This window comes from Scyliorhinus torazame, chromosome 14 (genome assembly GCF_047496885.1).
Source record: "Scyliorhinus torazame isolate Kashiwa2021f chromosome 14, sScyTor2.1, whole genome shotgun sequence".
Classification (NCBI taxonomy): Eukaryota; Metazoa; Chordata; class Chondrichthyes; order Carcharhiniformes; family Scyliorhinidae; genus Scyliorhinus; species Scyliorhinus torazame.
The window spans coordinates 48,261,881-48,289,010 of NC_092720.1; the positions used below are offsets into that span (position 1 = coordinate 48,261,881).

The window sequence follows — 27,130 nt, forward strand, 5'->3', positions numbered from 1 at the left end:
TTCTTCCCCAAGGCCTTTTCCCAAAGTATACATAAAATGATTATGGCGTTTGTATGAGGCAAGGGGGGGCAAGAATTCAACAATCCCCAAGACAACTCTGCAGAGGAGAAGAAGCATGGGTGGCCTGGTCCTTCTGAACTTGCAATACTACCACTTTGCAGCCACAGGTGGGAGGGTGAGGAGATGGGTAAGGGAACCGAGCAAGGAATGGGTGAGAATGGAGGAGTCCTCCTGCATGGGAATGACCCTCTGTGCCCTAGCCATAACAGCAGTCCCATCCCTGCCAGCAAAGTACACATCCAGCCCAGTGGTGGTAATAACGCTAAAAACTTGGAACCAATTGAGGCAACACTTAGGCTTAACCAAGGTGTCCACCATAGCCCCCACCTGTGGTAACCGCAGATTCCCACCAGCCATGCGAGACACCATCTTTAAGAGGTAGAGACAGGACGGGGGGACGCTAGGGATTAGGGACTTCTGCATGGGGGACAGACTTGTAACTTTGGATGAGCTGACAGAGAGACTGGAACTACAGAACGGACATGAGCTCTGACATTTACAAGTCAAAAACGTTCTCTGCACGAAGACAACGCGGTACCCGAGGAAAGATACAATGCTGGAGGAGATACTAGACACCGACAGTATGGAGAAAGGGAACTGTGGGGACATATGCAGATGACTTGGAGAAAGAGCGAGAACACAACTAGATGGGTCAAGATAGAAAAGGGAAAATTAACTCGTGACGGAAGTAGGGTGGGGACTCTGGAGCAAAGCATCATGTTCGGCCAACTCCACCTGCTCCTGTACAAGGCTAGGCCTCATGCAGTTTAGAGTGATGCACCTAACCATAACCCGAATGAGCAGGTTCTTACCGGAAGTGGAGGCCAAGTGTGAACAGTGCCAGGGAGGCCCGGCCAACCATGCCCACATGTTCTGGGCCTGCCCCAGACTTGTCAGGTTGTGGACAGTCTTCTTCAAGGTGATGTCCAAGCTTGTGGGGTGAGGATGGAGCCGCGTCCGAAAGCAGCAGTCTTCAGGGTATTGGACCAGCCAGAACTTCATTTGGGGAAGAGGGCCGATGCCTTTGCTTCCTAATCACCCACCGGAGAATCCTGCTCGGTTGGAGATCAGCAGCACCAACCACAGCTGCAGACTGTCTGTCAGACCTGTTGGAATTTCTCCATTTCGAGAAGACCAAGTACACCATCCGAGCGCCGGGCAAAAGCTTCCACAAAGCGCGGGGGCAACTCATCAGCCTGATTTAAGACCTGATTGAATCCAATAACGAATAGGAAGCGAGGGAGGAGGGAGGAATTAATAGGAAGCAACAGGACCACACAAAGTAGGCAGGACTGGGGGAGGATGGGGACAGCAAGGGAGGAACCCAAGTTAATACCAGAAGGGCACCCAGGGAAACATTGAAGTGGGGCCAAAGGACTCCACCCCCCCCCCCCCGAAACATCGAAGTGGGGCCAGAGGCCCCTCCCGCTGCCACAAATCCAGAGGAACAAAAACAAGATGAAAGATAGATTATGACATCCATGGTGGAAGAAAGGGTCTAAGACGGAGTCCAAATAACAGAAAAAGGGAGGGGTGAATGGGGGTGGGAGGATAGAGGGAGTGCCTAAACATGTAAATTGTAAATTACAACCGTTTCATTCATCTCCTCTATAGTATACAAATGTAAAATTCAATAAAAATATTTATTTAAAAAAAGGTCTATCAAGACACCTCAAAAACAGAAAGGAAAACGATAGATAGAGCACTGAGCATTTATCCAAGCATCTGAAATGATCAAGGCACAACCAGCCAGTCAACCCAGTTCTGGTCAATCACTTCTGGGGACTTGTGCCAAAATTTCCGGAAGGAGTTTGAATCTGTTGGCTGGACCTGGATCAGAATTTCAGGAAAAGGACCAGTCCCATTCAAGTGTGAATACAGTGTGCTGGGCCATGCCCTTGAAAAGAGGCTTTGGTTTATTGGATTTTGTTATTGAATTGGAACAGTTGAGGGGGAATTCATTAAGTGTTATACATAGATTACTGTAGTTTTGTTTGTAATTGATAAAAATTCTTGTTGTGTTTATATATATATATATATGTTAACTACATTCTTAGAATAAACCTTGTTTTGATTAAAGTGTCTAGGAAGCCTGATGAATCACATCTGCAGTGAAGGCTTTTGTGCTCATCCTAGCCAAATTCAACATAAAGGTTGTCGGTCAGGTGAACTTCATAATACACTGTTGAGTTTCTAAGCCCTGGCCCATAACACAGTTAATGTCCCAGACACCAGCATTAACATCCACAAGAATGTACTGTTCTACCAGCAGGAAGGACCCACCAGAGGTGGCAGCAATAGAGAGATGAGAAAGAGTGGTCCTATGAGTCCTCAGCATTCACTATAGACCTCATCAAGACTGATGGCATCAGATCAAACATGGGAAAGCAGACATTGAGCTGATTACCACCTACCATCTTCCTTCTGTTAGTGATTCATCTTCCAATTTTGACACTACTTCATAGAAACCCTGAGAATAGCAAGTGCACAGAATGTAATCTGGTTGGTGAATTTCAATATCCATCACCAAGGATGGCTCAGTAGCACTGCGATTGACTGAGCTGACCAAGTCATGGAGGATATATCTGCCAGAATTGGGTTGAAGCCAAGAAACTCAACAAGAGGGGAAATCCAACTTGATGCCCCTTCAAAAAGGGAGGGGCAAAAAAATAGGAAACTATAGATCTGTTAGCTTGACCTCTGTGGTGGGGAAGTTGCTGGAATCAATCATTAAGGAGGAGATGGCTGAACATTTGGAAAGACAAAGCTCAATCCACCATTGTCAGCATGGTTTTATAAAGGGTAAGTCATGTTTGACAAACTTGTTCGAGTTCTTTGAGGATGTAACCAGCAAGGTGGATAATGGGGAACTTGTGAATGTGATATATCTAGACGTCCAGAAGGTGCTTGATCAGGTGTTGCATAAAAGTCTGATCCAGAAGGTGAGATAGCAGGGAATTGGGGATAGAATACTACATTGGATTGAGGATTGGCTGACTGACAGAAAGCAGAGGTTCGGGATAAATGGGCCCTTCTCTGGCTGGCGAACTGTAACTAGCGGGGTGCCTTAAGTGGTCTGTTAATGACCATCCTGTCCCCTGCGATACCCTGGAGAAGTCCTCAGACTTCAACTGTTTACAATTTATATAAATGATCTGCAAGCAGGAACAGAATGTAACATAGCAAAGTTTGCAGATGATACTAAAATAGGTGGGAAAGCAAGCAGTGAAGAGGAGATAACAATTTTGCGGACAGAGATAGATAGGATAGGAGATTGGGCCAAAGTTTGGCAGATGGAAGTGAATGTAGATAACTGTGAGGTTGACAATTTGGCTGAAAAAATAGAAAGGCAAATTATTAACTAAATGGAAAGCAGATTCAAGGTGCACCTGGGCAGACTGATCTGGGTGTCTTTGATCATGAATCGCAGCAACCTGGTATGCAGTCTGCGATTTTACAGCCACACTGCACCCAAAAAGCAGTGTATCGTGGCAATTTGCTTTTTGGGTGCAATGTGGCCTTTAGAAGCTGGAAGACCCCACTCCCAGTATCTACCCAGCTTGCAACACCTTGCGAGATCTAACGCGATCTTGCGAAATGTTGCGATGTAAATCCTGTCCATTGTGAGCGGTGTCACTTTTTAGCAAATCTGCATATTAAAGCAGATTGTGTACCCATTTAGTTAAATTGCGCCCCAAGTGTCATTAGATAACGGTGGGGAACTCACCGGCAGAGCCAGCGGGAAACTCCCAGCAAAACCCACCACAAATGATACTTAGGTTGCGATTTACTGGAAAACTTTCTAAGTGTGGGCTAAACTGGTGAGAAATTTCCAGGGCCCAAAAAAGTGACTAAGTGTGGTGAGATAGTGGTGGGCAACTCACTGACAGCCGGTGGGAAACTCCCAGCAAAGCCCGCCACAAAGAACACTTAGAAACGTAAAAAGCTGATTGCGCCCAATGAGTCCAAAAATATATTAGATGGCCACTCAAAGGAAATAAACTTGTTGGGCTCCAGGATCAAGTAGGGGAATAGTGTTGCTCCAAGAAGAGTTAGCATTGACTCCAAGGGCTGGATGGCCTCCTTCTGAACAGTGAATCATTATATGGTCTCGGTTTCATGCAGTGCTAGCTGAGCTCCCTGGTCTCCTGGCTAAAATGTTAGTGGTGAGACTGTCCATGATGCTAATCGTTGCTCCGCAGCAACTGAAAGTTGGAAGACATATTTTAACTTCTTTGAGGCAAGACTTCCACTCCAATCTTGGAGGAAGTCCCATCTTAGAGAGCTGCCAGCCAATCAGATGGCTAGCAGTTTTGTATTCTCAGCAATGCCTGGTGAGCGCAGTGGTCACAGCTGTGTCTATAGTGATAAAGAGGAGCTCGAAGAGTTATGTCCAGGGTATCGCAGGGGACAGGGTGGTCATTAACAGACCACTTAAGGTCCTCAATCAGTCAAGGAAGATGGGAGGGTTACGGAGGGAAGGGTTGCCTAATGCCTCCAACCCCCACTGCCAAGTTGGAGATAGATTGTGGGCAGATGAAAAGGTGGTGGGCAGGCCAAGGGCAACATTTTATGAGTCCCCTCCCTGCCTTCATACGCAAAGACTAGAGTGGCGGGGGCTATAAGACACATCCCTATGAAGTCATTCATATCTGCATGCTGAAAGGCCTGCATAACATTCAGGTTTCGATAGGGTAATCATAGAATTTACAGTGCAGAAGGAAGCCATTCGGCCCATCGAGTCTGCACCAGCTCTTGGAAAGAGCACCCGACCCAAGTCCACACCTCCACCCTATCCCCATAACCCAGTAACCACACCCAAACACTAAGCAGCAAATAACATTCACGACTTGCCAAGCAATAGCCATCTCCAACAAGAGAGAGTCAAATTCCTTTTGACATTCAATGGCATTTCCATTGCCAAATACCTCACCATTTCTAACAGTACACCGTTTTGGATACTGTTGGGGGTGGGGGGGGGGGGGGGTGTAAATAGCCTTTCAGGGGAAACAACAGAAGCCAGAAAGAACAGTGGCACCACAACTGGCTCTGTTGCTCAGCAGGATGGGCAAAGTGCAGGAGAACGATAGTTGTCAGGGACTCTATATTAAGGGGCACAGATAGGCGCCTCTGTGGACATGAAAGAGACTCCAGGATGGTATGTTGCCTCCCTGGTGCCAGGGTCAAGGATGTCTCTGAGTGAACACAGGACATCCTGAAGGGGGAGGCTGAACAGCCAGAGGTTGTAGTACACATAGGTACTAATGGCATAGGCAGGAAAAGTGATAAGGTCCTGCAGAAGGAGTTCAGGGAGTTAGGCAGTAAGCTAAAAAGCAGGACCTCTAGGGTTGTAATCTCAGGATTACTCCCTGTGCCATGTGCCAGTGAGGCTAGAAATAGGTGGATAGTACAGCTAAACATGTGGCTAAACTGGTGGTGTCGGAGGAAGGGTTTCAGATTTTTGGACCATTGGGATCTCTTCCGGGCAGGTGGGATCTGTACAAGAAAGACAGGTTGCATCTAAACTGGAGGGGCACCGATATCCTGGCTGGGAGGTTTGCTAGAATCACTCGGGAGGATTTAAACTAGAATGGCAGGGTGGGGTGGGAACCAGAATGTGACCTTAGAAGGTGAATAACTGAAGGGGGAATAGAGAACCAAAAATGAGAACAACATCACCCTCAGGCAGAGCAAAAAAGGTGACAAGTGTGAGAAGGGAGGTGGTCAATGCAGGGTTGAGGGTGTTGTACCTAAATGCAATATACGGAACAAGGTAAATGAGCTTGTTGTGCACATTGAAATTGTCCGGTACAATGTTGTGGGCATCAGAGAGGCGTGGTTGCAAGGGGATCAGGGCTGGGATCTAAATATCCAAGGATATGTGTCCCATCGAAAGGACAGGCAGATGGGCAAAGGGGACGGCGTTGCATTGTTAGTAAGGAATGAAGTTAAATCGATAGCAAGGAGTGATAGAGGATCAGAAGGCACAAAATCTCTGTGGGCAGAGTTGAGGAATCGCAAAGGTAAAAAGATCCTGCTGGGAGTTATGTCCAGGCCCCCTAGCAGTAGTCAGGATGTGGGGCAGAAAATAAAGCAGGAGATAGAAAAGGCATGTAAAAAAGACAATATTACAATAATCATGGGGGACTTCAATATGCAGGTGGACTGGGAAAATCAGGTTGGTAGTGGATCCCAAGAAAAGGAGTTTGTGGAATGTCTAAGAGATTTTGTTTTTGGAGCAGCTTGTGACAGAGCCTACTAGGGAACAGGCAATTCTGGATTTGGTGATGTGTAATGACGCAGATTTGATTAGGGAACTTAAGGTGAAGGAACCCTTCGGGAGCAGTGACCACAATATGATAGAATTTACCCTGCAGTTTGAGAGGGAGAAGCTGCAATCAGATGTAACGGTGTTACAATTAAATAAGGGTAACTACAAAGACATGAGGGAGGAGCTGGCCAGAGTTGATTGGAAAAGAAGCCCAGCAGGGAAGACAGTTGAACATTAATGGCAGGAGTTTTTGGGGGCTATTTGGAGCCACAAGAGAAATTCATCCCAAGGAGGAGGAAACATGCTCAGGGGGAGAACAAGGCATCCATGGTTGACGAGGGAAGTCAAGGACAGCATAAAAGCAAAAGAAAAATCATTCATAGTGGCGAGGATTAGTGGGAAGCCAGAGGATTCAGCACTGAGTGCTGAATTTGGTGCATTTGAGTGCGATAGTGAGAGTTTGGTGACCGAGGGAGTATAAGGCTTCATTTTTATCTAAAGTTTAGTCTTTCTTTGATTTAGTTAATTAATTTAAAAGTTGCTGTTTGGTTTAGAAGAAGGTGAATTTTCAATCAGCTTTAAACAGGCTTCTACTTGTAGGCACTTGCAGCTGGTGCTTGTTAATTAGTTAATTGGATTAGGCCAGTTTTCAGAGGCTAGATTCTCAGTATAAAAGTGATCCCCTACAGTGCAGACTTTGTTTGCACAGAGTGCTGAATTTGGTGCATTTGAGTGCGATAGTGAGAGTTTGGTGACCGAGGGAGTGCTGAATTTGGTGCATTTGAGTGCGATAGTGAGAGTTTGGTGACCGAGGGAGTGCTGAATTTGGTGCATTTGAGTGCGATAGTGAGAGTTTGGTGACCGAGGGAGTGCTGAATTTGGTGCATTTGAGTGCGATAGTGAGAGTTTGGTGACCGAGGGAGTGCTGAATTTGGTGCATTTGAGTGCGATAGTGAGAGTTTGGTGACCGAGGGAGTTAGGTGAGGAGGGAGTAAGGTGCTCCTTTCATTTTGTTTCCGACATTTCCGCAAAGAGTGAGAAGAGAGCCAGGAGTTTACAGAAAGTGTAGCTGACTGGGAGCAGAGTCGGAGGGCGGAGATCTAGTTAGTCCACATGGCAGCTATATTCTGTAAGGTAAGAGGGGATGGAGGCTAGGCCAGTTACATGTTCCTCCTGTAGGATGTGGGTGGTGAGGGATACCACTGGTGTCCCCGCTGACTATACCTGCGGGAAGTGCACCCAACTTCAGCTCCTCAAAGACCGTGTTAGGGAACTGGAGCTGAAGCTGGATGAACTTCGGATCATCCGGGAGGCAGAGGGGGTGATTGAGAAGAGTTACAGGGAGGTAACCACACCCAAGGCACAGGACAAGAATAGCTGGGTTACAGTCAGGGGAAAAAACAAACAAACAGGCAGACAGTGCAGGGATCCCTCGTGGCCGTTCACCTTCAAAACAAGTATTCCGTTTTGGATGCTGTTGGGGGGGATGACCTACCGGGGGAAGGCCCTAGCGGCCAGGTCTCTGGCACTGAGTCTGGCTCTGGGGCTCCGAAGGGAAGGGAGGAGAATAGAAAAGCAATAGTTGTAGGAGATTCAATGGTTAGGGGAATAGATAGGAGATTCTGTGGTCGCGAGCGAGACTCCCGGAAGGTATGTTGCCTCCCGGGTGCCAGGGCCAGGGATGTCTCGGATCGTGTCTTCAGGATCCTAAAGGGGGAGGGTGAGCAGCCAGAAGTCGTGGTGCACATTGGTACCAACGACGTAGGTAGGAAAAGGGGTGTGGAGGTAATAAACAAGTTTAGGGAGTTAGGCTGGAAGTTAAAAGCCAGGACAGACAGAGTTGTCATCTCTGGTTTGTTGCCGGTGCCACGTGATAGCGAGGCTAGGAATAGGGAGAGAGTGCAGTTGAACACGTGGCTGCAGGAATGGTGTAGGAGGGAGGGCTTCAGGTATTTGGATAATTGGAGTGCATTCTGGGGAAGGTGGGACCTGTACAAGCAGGACGGGTTGCATCTGAACCAGAGGGGCACCAATATCCTGGGAGGGAGGTTTTCTAGTACTCTTCGGGAGGGTTGAAACTAATTTGGCAGGGGAATGGGAACCGGATTTGTAGTCCAGCAACTAAGGTAGCCGATATTCAGGACGCCAAAGCGTGTAATGAGGCAGTGGGGAAGGGAACACTGACAAAGGAGAGTACTTGCAGGCACGGAGATGGGTTGAAGTATGTATACTTCAACGCAAGAAGCATCAGGAATAAGGTGGGTGAACTTAAGGCATGGATCGGTACTTGGGACTACGATGTGGTGGCCATCACGGAAACTTGGATAGAAGAGGGGCAGAAATGGTTGTTGGAGGTCCCTGGTTATAGATGTTTCAATAAGATTAGGGAGGGTGGTAAAAGAGGTGGGAGGGTGGCATTATTAATTAGAGATAGTATAACAGCTGCAGAAAGGCACTTCGAGGAACACCCTATTGAGGTAGTATGGGTTGAAGTCAGAAATAGGAAAGGAGCAGTCACCTTGTTAGGAGTTTTCTATAGGCCCCCCAATAGTAGCAGAGATGTGAAGGAACAGATTGGGAAACAGATTTTGGAAAGGTGCAGAAGTCATAGGGTAGTAGTCATGGGCGACTTTAACTTCCCAAATATTGAGTGGAAACTCTTTAGATCAAATAGTTTGGATGGGGTGGTGTTTGTGCAGTGTGTCCAGGAAGCTTTTCTAACACAGTATGTAGATTGTCCGACCAGAGGAGGGGCAATATTGGATTTAGTACTGGGTAATGAACCAGGGCAAGTGATAGATTTGTTAGTGGGGGAGCATTTTGGAGATAGTGACCACAATTCTGTGACTTTCACTTTAGTAATGGAGAGGGATAGGTACGTGCAACAGGGCAAGGTTTACAATTGGGGGAAGGGTAAATACGATGTTGTCAGACAAGAATTGAAGTGCATAAGTTGGGAACATAGGCTGGCAGGGAAGGACACAAGTGAAATGTGGAACTTGTTCAAGGAACAGGTGCTACGTGTCCTTGATATGTATGTCCCTGTCAGGCAGGGAAGAGATGGTCGAGTGAGGGAACCATGGTTGACAAGAGAGGTTGAATGTCTTGTTAAGAGGAAAAAGCAGACTTATGTAAGGCTGAGGAAACAAGGTTCAGACAGGGCATTGGAGGGATACAAGATAGCCAGGAGGGAACTGAAGAAAGGGATTAGGAGAGCTAAGAGAGGGCATGAACAATCTTTGGTGGGTAGGATCAAGGAAAACCCCAAGGCCTTTTACACATATGTGAGAAATATGAGAATGACTAGAGCGAGGGTAGGTCCGATCAAGGACAGTAACGGGAGATTGTGTATTGAGTCTGAAGAGATAAGAGAGGTCTTGAACGAGTACTTTTCTTCTGTATTTACAAAGGAGAGGGGCGATATTGTTGGAGAGGACAGTGTGAAACAGATTGGTAAGCTCGAGGAAATACTTGTTTGGAAGGAAGATGTGTTGGGCATTTTGAAAAACTTGAGGATAGACAAGTCCCCCGGGCCTGACGGGATATATCCAAGGATTCTATGGGAAGCAAGAGATGAAATTGCAGAGCTGTTGGCAATGATCTTTTCGTCCTCATTGTCAACAGGGGTGGTACCAGGGGATTGGAGAGTGGCGAATGTCGTGCCCCTGTTCAAAAAAGGAACTAGGGATAACCCTGGGAATTATAGGCCAGTTAGTCTTACTTCGGTGGTAGGCAAAGTAATGGAAAGGGTGCTGAAGGATAGGATTTGTGAGCATCTGGAAAGACACTGCTTGATTAGGGATAGTCAGCACGGATTTGTGAGGGGTAGGTCTTGCCTTACAAGTCTTATTGCATTCTTTGAGGAGGTGACCAAGCATGTGGATGAAGGTAAAGCAGTGGATGTAGTGTACATGGATTTTAGTAAGGCATTTGATAAAGTTCCCCATGGTAGGCTTATGCAGAAAGTAAGGAGGCATGGGATAGTGGGAAATTTGGCCAGTTGGATAACGAACTGGCTAACCGATAGAAGTCAGAGAGTGGTGGTGGATGGCAAATATTCAGCCTGGATCCCAGTTACCAGTGGCGTACCGCAGGGATCAGTTCTGGGTCCTCTGCTGTTTGTGATTTTCATTAATGACTTGGATGAGGGAGTTGAAGGGTGGGTCAGTAAATTTGCAGACGATACGAAGATTGGTGGAGTTGTGGATGGTACGGAGGGCTGTTGTCGGCTGCAAAGAGACATAGATAGGATGCAGAGCTGGGCTGAGAAGTGGCAGATGGAGTTTAACCCTGAAAAGTGTGAGGTTGTCCATTTTGGAAGGACAAATATGAATGCGGAATACAGGGTTAACGGTAGAGTTCTTGGCTATGTGGAGGAGCAGAGAGATCTTGGGGTCTGGGTCTATGTTCATACATCTTTGAAAGTTGCCACTCAAGTGGATAGAGTTGTGAAGAAGGCCTATGGTGTGCTCGCGTTCATTAACAGAGGAATTGAATTTAAGAGCCGTGAGGTGATGATGCAGCTGTACAAAACTTTGGTAAGGCCACATTTGGAGTACTGTGTACAGTTCTGGTCGCCTCATTTTAGGAAGGATGTGGAAGCTTTGGAAAAGGTGCAAAGAAGATTTACCAGGATGTTGCCTGGAATGGAGAGTAGGTCTAACGAGGAAAGGTTGAGGGTGCTAGGCCTTTTCTCATTAGAACGGAGAATGATGAGGGGCGACTTGATAGAGGTTTATGAGATGATCAGTGGACTAGATAGAGTAGACAGTCAGAGACTTTTTCCCCGGGTGGAACAAACCATTACAAGGGGACATAAATTTAAGGTGAAAGGTGGAAGATATAGGAGGGATATCAGAGGTAGGTTCTTTACCCGAGAGTAGTGGGGGCATGGAATGCACTGCCTGTGGAAGTAGTTGAGTCGGAAACATTAGGGACCTTCAAGCAGCTATTGGATAGGTACATGGATTACGGTAAAATGATATAGTGTAGATTTATTTGTTCTTAAGGGCAGCACGGTAGCATTGTGGATAGCACAATTGCTTCACAGCTCCAGGGTCCCAGGTTCGACTCCGGCTTGGGTCACTGTCTGTGCGGAATCTGCACGTCCTCCCCGTGTCTGCGTGGGTTTCCTCCGGGTGCTCCGGTTTCCTCCCACAGTCCAAAGATGTGCGGGTTAGGTGAATTGGCCAATGATAAATTGCCCTTAATGTCCAAATTGCCCTTAGTGTTGGGTGGAGGTGTTGAGTTTGGGTAGGGTGCTCTTTCCAAGAGCCGGTGCAGACTCAGACGGCCGAATGGCCTCCTTCTGCACTGTAAATTCAATGATAATCTATGATTAATCTAGGACAAAGGTTCGGCACAACATCGTGGGCCGAAGGGCCTGTTCTGTGCTGTATTTTCTATGTTCTATGTTCTATTGGGAAGCCTTTAAAAACGAGCAGAGAACAACTAAAAAAGCAATAAGGGGGAGAAGGTGAAGTATGAGTGCAAGCAAGCTCGTAATACAAAGGAAGCTAAGAAGAGTTTTTTTTCAATATATAAAAGGTAAAAGAGAGGCAAAAATAGACATTGGACCACTGGAAAATGTGGCTGGAGAAGTAATAATAGGAAACAAAGAAATGGCAGAGGAACTGAATAGTTACATCAGCCATCACGGTGGAAGACACCAGTGTAATGCCAGAGCTCCAAGAGAAGCAGGGGGCAGAGGTAAGTGCAGTGACCATGACTAACAAGAAGGTTCTGGGGAAACTGAAAGGTCTGAAGATGGATAAATCACTGGACCGGATGGACTACACCCCAGGGTTCTAAAAGAGGTAGCTTAGGAGATTGTGGAGGCATTGGTGATGATCTTTCAGGAATCACTGGAGGCAGGAAGGGTCCCAGAGGACTGGAAAGTGGCTAAGTAACACCACTGGTTAAGAAGGGAGGGAGGCAGAAGACGGGAAATTATAGGCCGGTTAACCTGACTTCGGTCGTTCGTAAGATTTTAGAGTCCATTATTAAAGATGAGATGCGGAGTACTTGGAAGTGAATGATAAAATAGGACTGAGTCAGCACGGCTTCGTCAAGGGGAAGTCATGTCTGACAAATCTGTTTGAGTTCTTTGAGGAAGTAACCAGGAAATTAAACAAAGGAGGATCGGTGCACGTGACTTATTTAGAATTCCAGAAGGCCTTTGACAAGGTGCCGCATAGGAGACTATTGAATAAGTTAAGAGCCCATGGTGCTAAGGGTAAGATCCTGACATGAATAGAGGATAGGCTGACTGGCAGAAGGCAGAGAGTGGGGATAAAGAGGTCTTTTTCAGGATGGCAGCCAGTGACTAGTGGTGTGCCTCAGGGGTCTGTGCTGGGACCACAACCTTTCACAATATACATTAATGATCTGGAAGAAGGAACTGAAGGCACTGTTGCTAAGTTTGCAGATGATACAAAGATTTGTAGAGCGATAGATCTAGAGAGCTAGTATTGAGGAAGCAGGCAGGCTGCAGAAGAACTTGGACAGGCTAGGAGAGTGGGCAAAGAAGTGGCAGATGGAATACAGTGGAGAACAGCCAATACATTAGTGCCACCCGCCACAACAACCTTGGACACACCCATACCCACTATTACAGCCTCGGAGGTATGACCTAACTTCTTGAAAATAACCCCGCGGAAAGCGACAGGCCCCGACTGGGCGAACACTCAGATCCTGTGCTGACCAGCTGGAGCGTGTATTCACAGATATCTTCAATACCTCACTTCTCCGCTCCGTGGTCCTCACCTCCTTCAAAAAGACCACCGTAATACAAGTACCAAAGAAGAACAAGGTAGCATGCCTCAACGACTATCGACCGGTGGCCCTGACGTCTGTTATCATGAAATGCTTCGAGCAGCTGGTCATGAGACGATCAACGCCAGCCTCCCAGATGGTCTCGATCCATTACAGTTCACCTACTGCAGCAACTGATCCACAGCAGATGCTATCTCTCTGGTCCTACAATCAACTCTGGAACATCTCGACAACCTACGTCAGATTGCTGTTCATAGATACAGCTTTGCCTTCAACACCATTATGCCAACAAGACTAACAACCAAACCTTGGTTATTAACCTGCAACTTTGGACTTGACCCCTCCCTGTGCAGCTGGATCCTTGACTTCCTCATGAACAGACCGCAATCTGTCACGATAGGTAACAACACCTCCTCCACAATAGTCATCAACACCGGGGCCCCGCAAGGATGTGTGCTCAGTACTCGACTGTACTCCCTGTACACACACGACTGTGTGGCGAGATTCAACTCCAATTCAATCTATAAGTTTGCAGATGATACGGCTGTGGTGGGTCGTATCTCAAACAACAACGAATCAGACTACAGAAGGGAGATCGATCACTTGGTTGCATGGTGTACCGAAAAAAACCTCTCTCTAAATGCTGGAAAGACCAAGGAACTGATCATCGACTTCAGGGAGCATAGCACGACACACACTCCCACCTGCATCAATGGCTCCAATGTAGAGATGGTCGATAGCTTTAAGTTCCTGGGGGTCACCATCACAAAATTAAACATTTTGGCAGTGTTTTCCAGGTGCATCTAGTTACATAGTGTACCCTGGGTTGCCCTATGTATTTTCTTTTATTTTATTTTCTTTTCATGTACCTAATGATCCTTTGGGCTGCTTGCAGAAAAATACTTTCCACTGTACCTTGGTACACGTGACAATAAACTCCAAGGTTAACGTGCAGGTTCAGTCGGCAGTTTTGGAAGGCAAATATAATGTTAGCATTCATGTCGAGAAGGCTAGAATACAAGACCAGGGATGTACTTCTGAGGCTGTATAAGGCTCTGGTAAGACTTCATTTGGAGTATTGTGAGCAGTTTTGGGCCTCATATCTAAGGAAAGATGTGCTGGCCTTGGAATGGGCCCAGAAGAAGTTCACGAGAATGATCCCTGGAATGAAGAGCATGTTGTATGAGGAACGGTTGAGGACTTTGGGTCTGTACTCATTGGAGTTTCGAAGGATGAGGGGGGATCTTATTGAAACTTACAGGATACTGCGAGGCCTGGATAGAGTGGATGTGGATAGGATGTTTCCACTTGTAGGAAAAACTAGAAGCAAGGGCATAATCCTATGAGTCAGTTTCTTGCTGCTGCTGTAGAATAGTTTCACACTAGAAATGGCTCGGTAGAGAAGGGATTGGTAAGGGATATGATCATTTAAATTAAAGGTAAAAAGGAGATGGAAGATATGGGGCGGGATTGTCCAACCCGCTGCCGGGTCGGAGAATCGACGGGGGGGGAGGTGTGAATCCCGCCCCGCCGCTCCGACGCCGGCTGCCGAATTCTCCGGCGCCTGTTCTTGGGCGGGGCGGAGATCATGGAGATTCTCCGGGCCCTGATGGGCCGAGCGGCCGTGCGTTCCTGGCCAGTCCCGCCAGCGTGAAATGGACATGGTCCATACCGGCAGGACCTGGCTTGTCGGCTGTCTAGCGGAGTCCTCGGGGGGGCGTGGGGGAATCCGGCCCGGGGGGGGGGGGGGGGGGGCCCATGATGGCCTGGCCCGCGATCGGGACCTACCGATCTGCGGGCGGGACTGTACCATGGGGGCAGTCTTTCCCTCCGCGCCGGCCTCTGTAAGGCTCCGCAATGGCCGGCACAGAGGAAACCCCCTGCACATGCGCAGGAAACACGCCGGCAGTTCTGTGCATGTGGCAGAACACGCTGGCAGTACTGTGCCTGCGCCAACTCATGCCGGCCGGCGGTGGCCCTTTCGCACCGGTTGGCGCAGCGCCAACCCCTCCAGCGTCGAACTTGCCCTCGGATGTGCGGAGGATTCCGCAACTTCCGGGCGGCCCGACGCCGGAGTGGTTTGCGCAGCCCTTGCCGCCGGCACAGGCTACCCCGCCAATTGCGGGAGAATCATGGGGCGGGATTCTCCTTTGGCCGATGTCGGAATCACGAAACGTGATTGGGCGGCGAATCGGTTCCAATGCCGAAATCGCGGCGGGTGCCGATTTGACGCTAAATCGCAATTCACCGTCGGCTTGACAACGGCGGCAATGCATTCCGGAACGCAAATACAGTAAACGCTGTTTGCATTTCATTAACATACCCGACCCAAGATTCTCCGGAGCCCATGCGGTTCTCCACCTCCAATGGGCCGAATTCCCGATGGCACGGTTCACTTATACTTTTAAACATTTTGAAACCGCCATCATGGCTGAAGGAGATAGAAGAGGTAGGACACGGATAGGCATGACTGTGGGCTGCCGGGGCCGGACACTCGCCGACCTGACAGGGGTGGTGGGGGGGTGGCCTGGGAAACCCCCATGGGACTACGGCAGTGCCCAGGTACAGACAGCAGTTGTCGTGGCCTGCAAGGCGGCCATCTTGCTGCACTCCCATGACCTTCAACCCTGGTTCTGCAGAGAGTCACCGGCCGTATGGGTGCTTCCACCCTCGCACCCCACCCTCTGCCATACATCCCACCACTCAACCGGCCGCCACCCCCTGGCAGGGCATCAGGCAAGGCAAGCCCCTTAAGGGGACGGTGCCAGGAGGGGGCCACGGAGCGTACCGCAGGCAAGGACAGTGCCAGCTGGTGGTACCACTGACGACAGAGATGGGCACCTAAGCCAGAGGCCCACATGGTGCCAGGAAGCGACGGGGCCAGGGGTGTGGGTGGGGGGTGGGAAGGGACATGTGGGGGCAGTGCCCGCAATGCCAACCGGGCACGGGGTTCCGACCATGTCAGGATGGAGAGCCGGCTGCCCAACAGTCTGAGGAGGGGGGAGAAGGAGGAGGAGCAAAGCAGGTGCCATGAGGCCTTGCGTGTACTGGCAGCACCTGTCGTTCAAGGACCTGCCGGACTGGGCATGCTGTCAAAAACTTCAGCTGTGCAGGGAGTCAGTGTGACATATCTGCCAGATCATGGTGTACCTGGCACCGTGGGGGAATGGGGGAGGACACCCGCTCCCAAAGACCGTCAAGGTGATGGTTGCATGAATGTTTACGACACGGGTCCTTCCAGGTGCCTAGTGGGGACCTGTCCAGGATGTCGCAGAGCTCAGTGCAGAGCTCAGTGCGCCGTCATTGTGTCCCTGTATGCCCAGTAAGCACAATACATCCATTTACCGAGCACACTAGGATGCCCGGGCAGCGGGGTTCACCGCCATCGACCGGGTATGCAGGCGGTGATTGATGGGATGCACGCCTGCAGCTGACAGGCTGCTACACACAAAGTGAAAGGGATTCCACTCGAGGAACGTGCAGCTGATATGACCATCAGATGCGCATTATGCACGTCTGTGGCAGATATCTGGGCAGTGTGCATGGCCCACTCGATAACTCCTGACATATTGTAGATGCCCACTATGGATTGGCTCCTGGGTGCCAGGCATTATCTGCTGCGGTCGTGGCTGATGACGTCTATCCTAACGCCGCAGACCAACACCAAGACTGCTACAACAACTCCAATGCAGCAACCAAGGGTGTGATCGAGCAGTGCATCCTCCTCCTGAAGATGCGGTTCAGGTGCCTGGAGCATTCGGGAGGGGCACTCCAGTAAGATGCTGAGAGGGCCGCCCGCATTATGGCGATCTGCTGCGTCCTCCACAACATTGCGCAGCAGAGGGGAGATATGCTGGAGGAGGAGGACGAACAGCAGTCCTCGTCCGATAAGGAGGATGCGGAGCAGGCATAGGAGGCCGCATGACACGTGCGCCAGAGCCAACGCACACAGGACACTCTGTTCGTTTCCAGGTTCACCGACTCCCACCTCCACACACCCCCTCCCCCTCAGCATGCCGCAACCCCCTCCGTGATACATTCCTGCTGCACTGCAGGGTACAGGCCCTGGGTTGGCAGTAACACTGGGTCTGGTCCATGGGATGGAGGATGATGACAACCCGCTCTGCAATGATCTCTGGTGCTCCACAACATTTGACAAGTCTGACTCCTGTCCATAGTAGCACTTTCCACTGTCCACCCTGCATGCGAGCTGGCCATTCCATCACACAGTGCCATCAAAACCATGGGGTGACGGAGGTGGGGACGGTCAGGGGAGGGTTGGGATCACCAGGCCACCCACAATGTATATCGAACCCCCTATCCCCACCCCCCTGCACCCGCTCTCTGGCCAGCCCAGCCCATCCCTCACAACTACCTGACAGAACACCGAGACAGGTGGTAATAGTGTTGACAGGTGTTTAATGTGCATTAATATTTACGGATATTGGCCTTGCCCCTATGTGGTAGTATGCATTAGGGGTCATGTGGGACTGTGAAGCCATGATGTCATTGGCTGACAGATCCCGGGTCCTGGTTGGACGTTGACCTCTAGCTCCGCCCTGAAGGCGGAGTATAAGTACCTGGAGCCCTCCCCCGCAGGTAGTCTACCACTGAAGTGCGGGGGAAACAGTCACGCTTAATAAAGCCTCATCGACTTCACTCTATTCGTACACCCTATAACTAAGCTATGCACTGCACCTGTGCCGACTAAACTGGTGTATAACTTTCTGGCCTTACAAGCCCTAACACTACATCCCAGACGGTACATCAGGAGTGAAGGTGGCCTGCTGTGATTCCTGCCCTGCCATCTGGGTCCCCGTTGGGGGCCAGCTTCTGGGGCCACCGTTTCTGGTTGCTGCTCGGGTGTCCCAGGTGGCGCGGTGCTGCCCTGTTCTACCTGCTGCCCACCAGATGCACCAGGGACATGGTAGGGTGGGGTGCTGCAGTGTTCCGGCACCTCCCCTGCGGGATTCACCGGCACGGGCCCCATTATCTCCTCCTCTGTCCGGTGGCCCCTGGGCTATTCCATGGAACAGGGTGCAAGCGAAGCTATCCCTTGAGGCTCCCCCACCACCTGGCACTGCCAGTCTTGGGAGGTCCGCTCTGGTCTCGACCAGGTTCTGCATGCTGGCGGCCATGGAGCATAGGGAGTGGACCATCACCATCTGGGACTGCGCCACATCACCCATTGTCTGTACAATCACCTTCTGAGTCTGGGTCACATCAGCCAGTGACTGCCTCTGGTACTGGGCCACCTCCCTCTATGTCTACGCCACAGTGGCGAGCACCTGGGCAATGCTGCCGTGCTCTCAGCCATGGTCTGCTGCACGGTAGCATTGTGGATATCACAATTGCTTCACAGCTCCAGGGTCCCAGGTTCGATTCCGGCTTGGGTCACTGTCTGTGCGGAGTCTGCACATCCTCCCCGTGTGTGCGTGGGTTTCCTCCGGGTACTCCGGTTTCCTCCCACAGTCCAAAGATGTGCAGGTTAGGTGGATTGGCCATGATAAATTGCCCTGAGTGTCCAAAATTGCCCTTAGTGTTGGGTGGGGTTACTGGGATATGGGGATAGGGTGGAGGTGTTGACCTTGGGTAGGGTGCTCTTTCCAAGAGCTGGTGCAGACTCGATGGGCTGAATGGCCTCCTTCTGCACTGTAAATTCTATGACTGGGCCACACGTAGAAGCGTTGCTGCAATTTCCAGGTGTCTCTTGCTCATGGCTACCTGTGAGGCGGCAACCCTATCCTGGGCCTCAGCCAGTGCTTTCACAGAATGCCCAAGGCATTTGACATGCTGATCCATAGCCAAAACACTCGCCACCGAATGCCTCCACCACGGACGCGTGCGGGGTTTTTCTGGCTGGCACGCATGGTCGACACCACTTTCTGTTCCTGCAGGCGATTGGACTCCTCCACCTGTGCTGCAGGTGCTGGATGCTCGCCAACAACCCCTCATGCAGTCCCTGGCTCTGTGACCGCATCTCACAATCGATGGGGCTGTTTGTTCCAGAAGCCCGAAACCCGGCTGGATGGCAGCTAGTTCCCAGGTTCGGTGCGCCCTCTGACCATCCGGCCCCTCAGGAGTCCCTATCTCCACCTGCTGTACTGAATCGTGGAAGGGGGGGGGGGTTGATACATGTATCATGGGGAACTGAAATTCAGCGAGGTCTCACTTCCCTGCCCATGGCCGATCTCCACTTCAGCGACCTCCCTTTCTTCTGGGCTGCCGACCACATCCAGGGCCCTCTGCTCAGCCATGGTGAGGGGCCACAGGTCTGCAGACCCCGCTCCTGGCAGTTATGGGCGGCCTTCTCCTTGTGGGCCGGGGGGGGGGGAAACGACAAGTGATAGACAGTCCGCTCGGCGCATGCAGCCCAGGGGATGGTAACTGGTAGCCTCGGCGGCCAGGACACCGGGCTATGGTGGCTGACATGTGGTGCAGGGTGGGGGTTCGCCTGCACACTGGATTGGGGGGTGGGTAGGGGTTATGGTGTGTGGGTCGGTCTTGGTGCCAGAGGCATAGTGTTGCCTACTCACCCTGGCCGCCCTGAAGAGGTTGTGCAGTTTTGTACGGCACTGCTAGCCGGTCCGGATGGTGTTTTTGGTGGCAGTGACTGTCTCTGCCACTTGCGCTCAGGCACGGCAAATGGCAGCAGCTGGCAGCCTCCTTCCTGGGCTAGGGTACAGAGTGGTCTTGCTTTTGTCCATCGCATCCAGCCGGGTCTTCAGCTCGACACCCGTAAATCGTGAGGCCACGGGTCTTGCTGCCATCTTGTTGGCTAGGATGGTGTGTGTGGAGGGTGAAGTGTATATATGCGGCTGCAGCTTATCAGCCCCCTGAGTGTCAATCGTGAATCCGGTAAATCCCACACCATTTCTTATTGAAATTGATTGTGTTGCATGTGGTGCTAGCTCCTTAACAAACGTTGGATCGGTCCATTTTTGCTGTCATGGAGGTCCACGGATCCTGCGCTGGCATCAACACTTAGTCTCAGGAACAGATCCCCCCCCCCCCCAGCGTTCACCAGTTTAATTACATTTCATATTCAATACCATTAGTATTTCAGCTCAATATGATATTACTGAACTTGTTAATCAGTTATCTCTATACTTTATATTTACACACTCACATAGACTGAAGAGCCATTAATTCGACTGGTTTCATTGTTAATAGGTGTTCCATTTTCACTACAGTTAAATATCACCAACCGGGGTGTAAGAACTGAGGTCAGATTATTGGACCCGACAGCTTCAATTTCTAATGTTATTGCATTGATGCTCTTCGGATGCCAGGTCAATGTTCCATTATCTGTTGAGTTTAACAAAAAGTTAAAGGCATTGTTAAAACGGTGACTTTAAAGAAACATTTCACTTGGTTACTCACACTTTGTAAATGCACACTTTGTAAATAATTGGCTTTGACTAAATGAATAAACTTGCATGAAAGGTTGCTGGATAACAAGTTTATTCCACTGAATGAGGAAATCTCAAGTAAGCTGGAGTAAATTTTATACATTCTTATCAATTAGTTAATTACCTTATTTGTAGAATCTGCAAAATATTAAAATCTCAACTTTATATTCAGTTTTCCTTCAAACAGTAAAGTTTACCTGGTTTGGTAACAACTTATTATTCAAAGCAGAATGATCTTAATCAAGGTATTTACCACCCATAAGTTTATCTACTACAAGTGCCATGGAATGTACACTAATTGGGCTCGGTTTTAGATGATGATAGCGTACTAACACACTCTTATGAAGGATAATAATTGTCCTGGATGAAGAGCATCTCCTCCTGAATCAGTGTGAGTATTCGATCTAATTCTCTGCACTATAATGCCCAACTCCTGAGACATTTCATGCTATAAACTCATCTTTACTGGTAACTGTGATTAAAATAAACCAGGTTGTGATGAACGGTTACTGCCTTGTCATCATGTAAGGTGATGTCCCCTTTAAGACCGGGCTTGGAACCCTGGGGACTCCGCCTCTGGCTCCGCCCATCTGTGAGCCATATATAAGGGGCTGCCTTGTGGGCTGTGCAGCAGTTAGCACATGTCTCGGCTCTAGCATAGTTCTTAGTCTATTAAAGCCTTCTTTATCGTTTACACGCTAAGCGTCGTTATTGAGGGTACCACACAGGTTCAATGTATTCAGAGCAGTGCATGAAAGGTACATTGATCTCACTGAGCTAAGCTGGAATTGTAAACACTGAGCTTGTTTTTATAAGCCACAATGTTTCGAAATCGACACCATGTTTGAAAATACATGGTCTTGTTATGTGCTGACTCAGAATACTTACAGACTCTATCAAGGTAAAGAAAACACTAACTTTATTGAGAACCATCTTACAGTAGCTTCATCGTGCCATGAGATTCAACAAGACAGAGCAAGATCATGAGACACTGCATAACTTCCAGTGATGGTGTATGGTGTGTGTCATTAGATACCACACAGTTAGAATTAACCCATTACACTACATTCCCCAAACCCCAATTCCTGGATTCTCCCCAGTACACTTCAATTACCTGTTACATTCAGATCTTTGCTCGTGTGAGCAATAAATGTGACATTATTTCTTGTTGCCGTGTAGTAAGAAATTACTTGCTGAAACAGTTCTGCATAAATCACATTTGGTCCTTGAATGGTTGGTGGAAATGAATCTAAAGTAGGATGGAAATATTAAATGAATGATTAACCACTGGAAAATAGCAATATGTTAATTTTTTATGAGTATAATGTCAGTGATGCGAGGCAGGCGCAACACAACTTGAAGGTTTTCAGACAAACTAGCTTCTTGCCGGCTAAATAATGCCTATTCAAGATAAACAAATGTCAGCCAGATATGAATAGGAAGGTTTTTGTTTTCTACCGTAAACAGATAAATAGGAAGCTATGGTTCTTTATTTTAGAAAGTGATAATTGCGTACTTAGTACTCTGTTATCTTTCTCAAATTGTTCGTTTTCCTTTTCTGTAGCCAATCCGATCTCTTTTCGTCCTGTACTTAATGCATCAAAAATGCATCGAGTGTTATTCTTGCACTCCATGGCCAACATGTTATACTTATTCTGATCCTGTTGTTTGAGATCATCCAGATAGCGAGGTGTAAATGAATTGTTTGGAGTGCTTCTTTCAATTGTGAAAATGGAACTGTTCCAGGGCACCTCCCCTGTTGGTCAAGAGAGCGACATGAGCAATGGATTAGGTGCATCTACAACATAGTGAAAAGAACTCAAATGAAAGTTGTATTCTTCACATTCAAACTCCAACCCATACACAAGAATTTTACTTGTGCAGCAATACATTGGGCTGGATTCTCCATTTGGGAGACTATGTGCTGACACCGGCGTGGGAACAGTGGCGTTTTACACCTGAAAAAAACAGCGCAAAAGCTTCACCGATCCTGTCTGGTAGGGGGCTAGCAGGCATGCAGCGCAGTGCCCCCGGCTCTAGCTGCTGATATGGATGGAAAATTGCCGGGTCCTTGGCCGTGCATGCACACGGTGGCGGCCTGCAGCGACCGTGCCATGCAACATGGCATCGGCCGCGTGCGGACCTGGCCTGCCAAATAATACTCTCCTTTGTTCAGGCTCACCACCCCCAGACAACCCCCTATCAGTGTCCCAAGCCTTTGACAAAGTCCCCCCCTGCCTGCGGAATGGCTCCCACCCGACTGTGACGGCGCTGGACTCAGTCTGCAGCTGTCACGTGGGTTTCCCCAAAAAAATAGAACACGTGTCCCTCGCCGTCGGGAACTCGGCCCATCAATGGCGGAGCATCGGGGGAGGGCATCCGGTGATGTCCGGAAGCCGTCCCGACAGTGTGTGCTGTACTCTGCGAGTACGCCATTTTGGGGGGGGGCGGAACATCACAAATGCGGCGCCGCCCCCGATATCGGCGTCATCGGGGATTCGCTGACTAATCGCCGAACGTGGTTTCGGCGTCGGAGACAGGAGAATCACGCCCATTATGTTTGAATAACAATTTTCCATTCATACTTTTCAAGTCACATACTACTCAACCTGATTACAAGCTAAGCTGATGATTATTTCTTAATTTTTTTCCTCCATCACCTTTGTCCACAAATAGTCCTGCATCAGAGGTCAGTAAACTAATCATGATGATTTTGCCAATTCTGAAAGGAGGGTTGAAAAGCCATATAGAATTGTTTTTATCTAAAGTTTAGTCTTTCTTTTATTTTGTTAATTAACTTAAAAGTTGCTGTTTGGTTTAGAAGAAGGTGAATTTTCAATCAGCTTTAAACAAGCTTCTACTTGTAGGCACTTGCAGCTGGAGCTTGTTATTAGTTAATTGGATTAGGCCAGTTTTCAGAGGCTAGATTCACAGTATAAAAGTGATCCCCTACAGTGCAGACTTTGTTTGCACAGAGTGCTGAATTTGGTGCATTTTGAGTGCTATAGTAAGAGTTTGGTGACCGAGGGAGGTAGGTGAGGAGGGAGTAAGGTGCTCCTTTCATTTTGTTTCTGACATTTCCGCAAAGAGTGAGAAGAGAGCCAGGAGTTTACAGAAAGTGTAGCTGACTGGGAGCAGAGTCGGAGGGCGGAGATCTAGTTAGTCCACAGGGCAGCTATATTCTGTCAGGTAAGAGGGGATGGAGGCTAGGCCAGTTGCATGCTCCTCCTGTAGGATGTGGGTGGTGAGGGATACCACTGGTGTCCCCGCGGACTATACCTGCAAGAAGTGCACCCAACTTCAGCTCCTCAAAGACTGTGTTAGGGAACTGGAGCTGAAGCTGGATGAACTTCGGATCATCCGGGAGGCAGAGGGGGTGATTGAGAAGAGTTACAGGGAGGTAACCACACCCAAGGTACAGGACAAGAATAGCTGGGTTACAGTCAGGGGGAAAAAAACAAACAGGCAGACAGTGCAGGGATCCCTCGTGGCCGTTCCCCTTCAAAACAAGTATACCGTTTTGGATGCTGTTGGGGGGGATGACCTAGTGGGGGAAGGCCCTAGCGGCCAGGTCTCTGGCACTGAGTCTGGCTCTGGGGCTCAGAAGGGAAGGGGGGAGAATAGAAAAGCAATAGTTGTAGGAGATTCAATGGTTAGGGGAATAGATAGGAGATTCTGTGGTCGCGAGCGAGACTCCCGGAAGGTATGTTGCCTCCTGGGTGCCAGGGCCAGGGATGTCTCGGATCGTGTTTCAGGATCCGCAAAAGGGAGGGTGAGCAGCCAGAAATCGTGGTGCACATTGGTACCAACGACATAGGTAGGAAAAGGGGTGTGGAGGTAATAAATAAGTTTAGGGAGTTAGGCTGGAAGTTAAAAGCCAGGATAGACAGAGTTGTCATCTCTGGTTTGTTGCCGGGTCCACGTGATAGCGAGGCTAGGAATAGGGAGAGAGTGCAGCTGAACACGTGGCTGCAGGAATGGTGTAGGAGGGAGGGCTTCAGGTATTTGGATAATTGAAGCGCATTCTGGGGAAGGTGGGACCTGTACAAGCAGGACGGGTTGCATCTGAACCAGAGGGGCACCAATATCCTGGGAGGGAGGTTTTCTAGTACTCTTCAGGAGGGTTGAAACTAATTTGGCAGGGGAATGGGAACCGGATTTGTAGTCCAGCAACTAAGGTAGCCGATATTCAGGACGTCAAAGCGTGTAATGAGGCAGTGAGGAAGGGAGCACTGACAAAGGAGAGTACTTGCAGGCACAGAGATGGGTTGAAGTGTGTATACTTCAACGCAAGAAGCATCAGGAATAAGGTAGGTGAACTTAAGGCATGGATCGGTACTTGGGACTACGATGTGGTGGCCATCACGGATACTTGGATAAAAGAGGGACAGAAATGGTTGTTGGAGGTCCCTGGTTATAGATGTTTCAATAAGATTAGGGAGGGTGGTAAAAGAGGTGGGGGGGGGGGGGGTGGCATTGTTAATTAGAGATAGTATAACAGCTGCAGAAAGGCTGTTCGAGGAGTATCACCCTAATGAGGTAGTATGGGTTGAAGTCAGAAATAGGAAAGGAGCAGTCACCTTGTTAGGAGTTTTCTATAGGCCCCCCAATAGTAGCAGAGATGTGGAGGAACAGATTGGGAAACAGATTTTGGAAAGGTGCAGAAGTCACAGGGTAGTAGTCATGGGTGACTTTAACTTCCCAAATATTGAGTGGAAACTCTTTAGATCAAATAGTTTGGATGGGGTGGTATTTGTGCAGTGTGTCCAGGAAGCTTTTCTAACACAGTATGTAGGTTGTCCGACCAGAGGAGGGGCAATATTGGATTTAGTACTTGGTAATGAACCAGGGCAAGTGATAGATTTGTTAGTGGGGGAGCATTTTGGAGATAGTGACCACAATTCTGTGACTTTCACTTTAGTAATGGAGAGGGATAGGTGCGTGCAACAGGGCAAGGTTTACAATTGGGGGAAGGGTAAATACGATGTAAATACAAGAATTGAAGTGCATAAGTTGGGAACATAGGCTGTCAGGGAAGGACACAAGTGAAATGTGGAACTTGTTCAAGGAACAGGTACTACGTGTCCTTGATATGTATGTCCCTGTCAGGCAGGGAAGAGATGGTCGAGTGAGGGAACCATGGTTGACAAGAGAGGTTGAATGTCTTGTTAAGAGGAAAAAGGAGACTTGTGTAAGGCTGAGGAAACAAGGTTCAGACAGGGCATTGGAGGGATACAGGATAGCCAGGAGGGAACTGAAGAAGGGGATTAGGAGAGCTAAGAGAGGGCATGAACAATCTTTGGCGGGTAGGATCAAGGAAAACCCCAAGGCCTTTTACACATGTGAGAAATATGAGAATGACTAGAGCGAGGGTAGGTCCGATCAAGGACAGTTGCGGGAGATTGTGTATTGAGTCTGAAGAGATAGGAGAGGTCTTGAACGAGTGCTTTTCTTCTGTATTTACAAATGAGAGGGGCGATATTGTTGGAGAGGACAGTGTGAAACAGATTGGTAAGCTCGAGGAAATACTTGTTAGGAAGGAAGATGTGTTGGGCATTTTGAAAAACTTGAGGATAGACAAGTCCCCCGGGCCTGACGGGATATATCCAAGGATTCTATGGGAAGCAAGAGATGAAATTGCAGAGCCGTTGGCAATGATCTTTTCGTCCTCACTGTCAACAGGGGTGGTACCAAGGGATTGGAGAGTGGCGAATGTCGTGCCCCTGTTCAAAAAAGGGACTAGGGATAACCCTGGGAATTACAGGCCAGTTAGTCTTACTTCGGTGGTAGGCAAAGTAATGGAAAGGGTACTGAAGGATAGGATTTCTGAGCATCTGGAAAGACACTGCTTGATTAGGGATGGTCAGCATGGATTTGTGAGGGGTAGATCTTGCCTTACAAGTCTTATTGAATTCTTTGAGGAGGTGACCAAGCATGTGGATGAAGGTAAAGCAGTGGATGTAGTGTACATGGATTTTAGTAAGGCATTTGATAAGGTTCCCCATGGTAGGCTTATGCAGAAAGTAAGGAGGCATGGGATAGTGGGAAATTTGGCCAGTTGGATAATGAACTGGCTAACCGATAGAAGTCAGAGTGGTGGTGGATGGCAAATACTCAGCCTGGATCCCAGTTACCAGTGGCGTACCGCAGGGATCAGTTCTGGGTCCTCTGCTGTTTGTGATTTTCATGAATGACTTGGATGAGAGAGTTGAAGGGTGGGTCAGTAAATTTGCAGATGATACGAAGATTGGTGGAGTTGTGGATAGTAAGGAGGGCTGTTGTCGGCTGCAAAGATACATAGATAGGATGCAGAGCTGGGCTGAGAAGTGGCAGATGGAGTTTAACCCTGAAAAGTGTGAGGTTGTCCATTTTGGTAGGACAAATATGAATGCGGAATACAAGGTTAACGGTAGAGTTCTTGGCTATGTGGAGGAGCAGAGAGATCTTGGGGTCTATGTTCATACATCTTTGAAAGTTGCCACTCAAGTGGATAGAGCTGTGAAGAAGGCCTATGGTGTGCTCGCGTTCATTAACAGAGGAATTGAATTTAAGAGCCGTGAGGTGATGATGCAGCTGTACAAAACTTTGGTAAGGCCACATTTGGAGTACTGTG

The 27,130-nt window shown here is 48.8% G+C and overlaps 1 protein-coding gene across 2 annotated transcripts in view; it reads right to left on the bottom strand.

Annotated features, from left to right (window-relative positions):
- LOC140389708 (uncharacterized) overlaps positions 1 to 27,130 on the bottom strand; it is a 287,989-nt gene that overhangs the window by 49,778 nt on the left and 211,081 nt on the right. For both annotated transcript variants that reach the window (XM_072474126.1, XM_072474125.1), the window contains 3 exons: positions 22,034 to 22,273; positions 21,632 to 21,766; positions 20,235 to 20,413 (listed from right to left, as the gene is read on the bottom strand). In XM_072474126.1, the coding sequence (XP_072330227.1) occupies positions 20,235 to 20,413; positions 21,632 to 21,766; positions 22,034 to 22,273 (554 nt within the window). The remainder of the gene's footprint in view (positions 1 to 20,234; positions 20,414 to 21,631; positions 21,767 to 22,033; positions 22,274 to 27,130) is intronic.